Source organism: Drosophila persimilis, unplaced genomic scaffold, assembly GCF_003286085.1.
Source record: "Drosophila persimilis strain 14011-0111.01,24,50 unplaced genomic scaffold, DperRS2 tig00000002-arrow-pilon, whole genome shotgun sequence".
NCBI classification, from domain to species: domain Eukaryota; kingdom Metazoa; phylum Arthropoda; class Insecta; order Diptera; family Drosophilidae; genus Drosophila; species Drosophila persimilis.
The window spans coordinates 9670590-9675086 of record NW_020825289.1 but is presented as its reverse complement, the minus strand read 5'-3'; the positions used below and the strand labels follow the sequence as shown (position 1 = coordinate 9675086).

At 51.9% G+C, this 4497-nt stretch overlaps 1 protein-coding gene across 1 annotated transcript; it reads right to left on the bottom strand.

Moving 5' to 3' along the window:
* Positions 1-665: 665 nt before the first annotated feature.
* LOC6590351 (protein kinase C, eye isozyme) lies at positions 666-3789 on the bottom strand. Its single transcript, XM_002016384.2, has 11 exons — positions 3515-3789; positions 3171-3202; positions 2908-3102; positions 2719-2847; positions 2502-2658; positions 2214-2442; positions 1749-2146; positions 1486-1687; positions 1230-1418; positions 1030-1170; positions 666-962 (listed from the first exon to the last, which is right to left on the bottom strand). Exons 1-11 carry the CDS (start codon positions 3787-3789, stop codon positions 810-812), a joined length of 2100 nt encoding a protein of 699 aa, XP_002016420.1. The 3' UTR covers positions 666-809.
* Positions 3790-4497: the final 708 nt, after the last annotated feature.

Genomic DNA, 4497 nt, shown 5'->3' with positions numbered 1-4497 from the left:
CTTGCACCTGCGGCGCTATCACTCCTCTGGAGCAGGGCCTCCCCTGTTAAATATCGGCCATAGTACCCCACCTTCGTATTTAAATGGGGCCAAAGACATATTTTGAAGCTACCGAGAAACAATTTGCCATCCAGATTCCGCCTGCAGCCTCTCACAGAGCCCACACCTGCCGCCATTCAAGTGCCAAAAACGATTTTCGACACAATTTTACGCTTGCAACACTAACTGGCAGCCACTGCGGTTGGCAGAGGTAAACGAATTTGGGGAATGGGTCCATATAAATTTAATTAGAAATCCGGAAACTATATGGAGGGAAAAAGGAGCAACAAGTTTTGGAAGTGAGAAACCATTGTCGTTACCAAAACTTTAATTTTCATTCCTGCTGATGCGTATAGCGTATCGCTGTGCCCCAATCTTTAGTCTTCTGGGAGTAGAGTTTCCTTTGGAGGGGCACTCGAGGCGTATGCGTAACGAAGGCAGATGCCCCAAGTGCCGAGTGGTGAATTCAGTCAAGGCAGTGCTTAAGACCCCTTCAAGAAAATGAGAGAGAGGCAGCTTTCGCTCTTGCCGGGACCGAGTATGTTTTCGTTTACTATCTGGGCCTCTCTTATGTTAACAGCATGGCGGGAGAGAAAGTTCTCTATGGAGAGAGGGAGCGAGAAAGCTCAGTTTGTGGCAAGCTGGAAGCTCCACGACATTGTATGACTTTATTTGTATCCAGAATCGTCTCTAGGCTTTCAGCTTTTATCCGTATTAGCTAAACAAACTTTTCAGCGCAAATTAAGAGCTTTTTTAAAGCCATAGAATCTTTAGAGAATGGTTATAAACTCGGGATTCATGTAGGAGAATCCAATGAAATCGTTCTGGTCCAAGTTCATCATGAAGAGCTTATCGGTTGGTGTCAAATCTGTCTTCTCCTTGGTAAAAGCAGCATCAAAGTTGCTAATGTCCTTGCGGTGTTTCTGAAAAAAGAAAACAGTTTCTGAAAACAGTTCCTCAATAGGGCTCCAAAACCGAGGAAACACGTACAATTCTGGGTACGATGGGTGGTTCCAGTTCACCCGCCTCGGCCTTTTCCCAATCGATGCTGCCGAAGAAAGGATGCGTGGTAATCTCCTGCCTGGCGTATCGACCAGCGCCCAGGCGATTGTTGGGCTTCTTGGCCAGGAACTGGGCAAAGGGAAAACAGTGATCTACAAGAATCGAAAAAGGTAATTTCTGATACTAACACTGGTTAGGATGTCCATGGCGTCCTGGGTGAAGTGCTTGGGGAACACGGCCTTCTTCTCCTTGATGTTGCGAAAGACGGTGGACTCATCGTCCCCCTCGAAAGGAGACTGTCCGGCCATGAACTCGTAGAGCAGCACCCCATACGACCACCAGTCAGCGGTAATGGAATACGGATCAAAGCTAACGATCTGAAAGGGTTACCGGATCAGAGAAGGGTTGCCTTTCAAATCATTAGGGACCTGGGTGATTACGGACCTCCGGTGCCATGTAGTTGGCAGTGCCGCAGAAGGTGCGCGTGTTATCGCGCTCTGTGACTCCCGCCTTGCTCAGGCCAAAGTCCACGAGCTTCACATGCCCCTCGCCATCCAGCAGAATGTTGTCCAGCTTCAGGTCGCGATAGATGATGTCGCGTTCATGCAGGAAGAACAAGGCAATGGCTATCTCCACAGCATAGAATCTGTAACGAAATCTCCCTCAATCTTCCCGTATCGCAGTCATCCCTGATCTGATCCACTCACATGGCCACAGACTCCTTGAACCTTCCGTACTGCTGCATGTGGTACATGAGATCCCCGCCCTTGCAGTACTCCATCACGAAGAACAGACGGTCCATGGTCTGGAAGCACGAGTGCATGGACACCAGAAAGGGGGGACGACCGGAGAGGGCCAGTACTCTCTTCTCGTTCATCGGCAGCTCCATGTCGTCCGTCTGGATGATGACATCCTTCCGGAGGACCTTTACTGCGTACAGCTCGTCGGTGCCGCGTCGTTCGGCTAGGAAAACTTTGCCGAAAGAGCCTTTCCCTATGACCTTGACAAAGTTGAAGTCGGCAGCGCGGATCATGTCGCGCTTGTTCATGTTATGCGGCATGTCCTTGTTGTCCATCCGACGCTTGTCATTGGGTCGCCGATCGTGCTGAGGTAGGGCGAAAGACCCTTAAGAACGGATTACGGCTAGGGGTTACTGATCAGTGATCACTTACCCTGACTTCGTCGCTCAGACGGGCCATATCATTGACGACATCCACGCAGGGGATGTTGTAGTGCTCGCCCTCCACCTGGGAGAGGAACTTGTACCAGCCATCGACCGGTTCCTTCTGCAGTTCCTCGATGCTAAACGAGAAGGAGCCCATGAAGTCGTTGCGCGAGGTACGATCCCAGTCCCACACCTCGATGAGCAGACGCTTGTCTCGATCCTGCGGCTGCAGTTCACTGCCGGACAAAGTAGATCCTCAGTTTCAGGCCAAGGGAAGGGGAGAGGGACAACGTACAAGGTGAAGGTCTCACTGAAGACCGGATTGAGGTTCTTCTGGATGGTCTTGGTCTTCTTTTTGGTGCGTCCCGAACGGTCCGGATGCATTTGGACAGCGATGTACGGATCGCTGAACCCATTGGTGTCCATGGGAATGAGGTTGGCCGCCTCCTTGACTGGGGGTTAGGATATCCTTTTAGGCAAAATTCTGGCTATCCCCCACCCACGAGACTTACTGTCGACTTTGAGGTTGTTCCCCTTGAGTTCCACGTAGATCAGCAGCCTGCCGCGGACCTCGCTGATGTCCGCCCCGCACATCGGTGGCACCTGCTCCTGGCACGCATGATGCACATTCAGGTTGCAGTCTAGAGGGGTGACATGAGAGCCATTAGAGGTGTCTCACCGCCCGACAACCGCCCACTCACTCTCGCACTTCACTCCCTGATGGGCCACGCCGTGGAGCAGCAAGCCGCACTCATCGCAGAAGGTGGGCGTGGTGTAGGTGGTGGAGTTCCAGCCGTGCTTCACCTTGGCGCAGTCCGCATCGAAGTCCGTGTCCTTGCCGGGGCACTTGAACTCGACGGACTTGCAGCACTTCTGGTGGATGTTGAAGCGGCACTCTGCTTGGGATGCAAGAGCAACTCAATTAACAACGTTTTCTGCATTTGGGGAAAACAGCTCAACCCACCCTCGCACTGCAAACCAGGCTTTCCAAAGCCCCTAATCCCGTCCAACGTAGTCCACAAATGCAACACGAATGCGAGGCGGAAAACACCGAAAAAGAACAGCGAAAACAAAGAAAATTGTGTCAACCAGCAGCGCGCTAATTAAATTAAAGAGCAGAGTGGAAATTTGCGGAAAAACTATCCGGCCACGGGGCCCCGAGGCATTGAATACCCTTGCAGAGGAAACTGTACTTTGGGATAGCTATAGGATACTAGGCACTACTACTCGTACTGGGATCATGGCACCCTCTGCAAGGGTATTCAAAGGGACTACAAAATACAGGTCCCCTGTCCTTGCGCCGCTCACCAGATGAAGTCCTTGCACTGGCCACAGTAGGTGGGCTGCTTGAAGAAGCGCATCCCGAACCGATGCCCATTCACAATCTCCTGGCCCTTGCGCTTCATGGCCCCCTTCCTCAGGCGGTTCTTCATGTAGTTCACAACGTTGGCCTCGCCAACAATCTCCAGCAGATTGGCCGGTCCCTTGCCGGCAGGTGCCGCGCCCGCACCGACTGGCAGAGCGGCAGCAGGTCCTGACGGCAGCACGGTGGCCCCTGGGGTGGCAACAGCAGCGGCAGCCATTGACAAGGATGCAGCAACGAGGCAAGACAACGAAAGAAGCGACTGCTAATCTGGCTGAGAACCGCGCGACGTGGAGACCGTCCAGCAACTGACCCGCGTGGTCAAGAGGAGACCCAGACCAAGCGTCGGGGCAGCCAACAAAGTGCCCCCCACAAATGTTGAGGGCAAGACAACGGAAGCCCCAAAGAAGACCTAAGAAATGAACCCATATGAGAGAACTATTAATCCTCGGGCAATGTATCAGAGCTGCCAATGAACTTTGATTCCATTTGTTGCCTCAGAAAAATAATACTCTACCGATTCTGGCTGTAAAGACTAGTCCCAGATACGTACATATATCCATCCAGCTGTTAATGAATACATAACTGATTAACTAAGGAAATTAGGTTAATGCTTCATTAGGGATTGTTCAACGCCAGTCAACCTCCCGGAATCCATTGACTCATCATTACACCAATTACCCCCTTCTTACTGGCTCCGTAATAGACAGGTCAGCCCAGACAAGCAGCACAACGACAGGCAGCCCGTGAATCGAACTAAGGACTGAGCCCCAAGTGCCATCTCGTGTCTCTTGTTGGGGCCCTTGCCAGTGATAAGTGTAAACAGTTTGGGTAAGGTCAAGAGGGTGCTTACCTATAGAGCAACGCCATCAACGTCTGCATCTGCATCATCATCTTCAGGACGATTGCAGGGGAGCACTGTTCGTGG

Coding starts and splice junctions, on each gene's coding strand:
- LOC6590351 (XM_002016384.2), bottom strand. CDS start 3,789: ATGGCTGCCGCTGCTGTTGCCACCCCAGGGGCCACCGTGCTGCCGTCA. Junction 1,688..1,748: donor TTCAAGGAGTCTGTGGCCAT/GTGAGTGGATCA, acceptor ATTTCGTTACAG/ATTCTATGCTGTGGAGATAG. Junction 963..1,029: donor CACCCATCGTACCCAGAATT/GTACGTGTTTCC, acceptor TTCTTTTTTCAG/AAACACCGCAAGGACATTAG.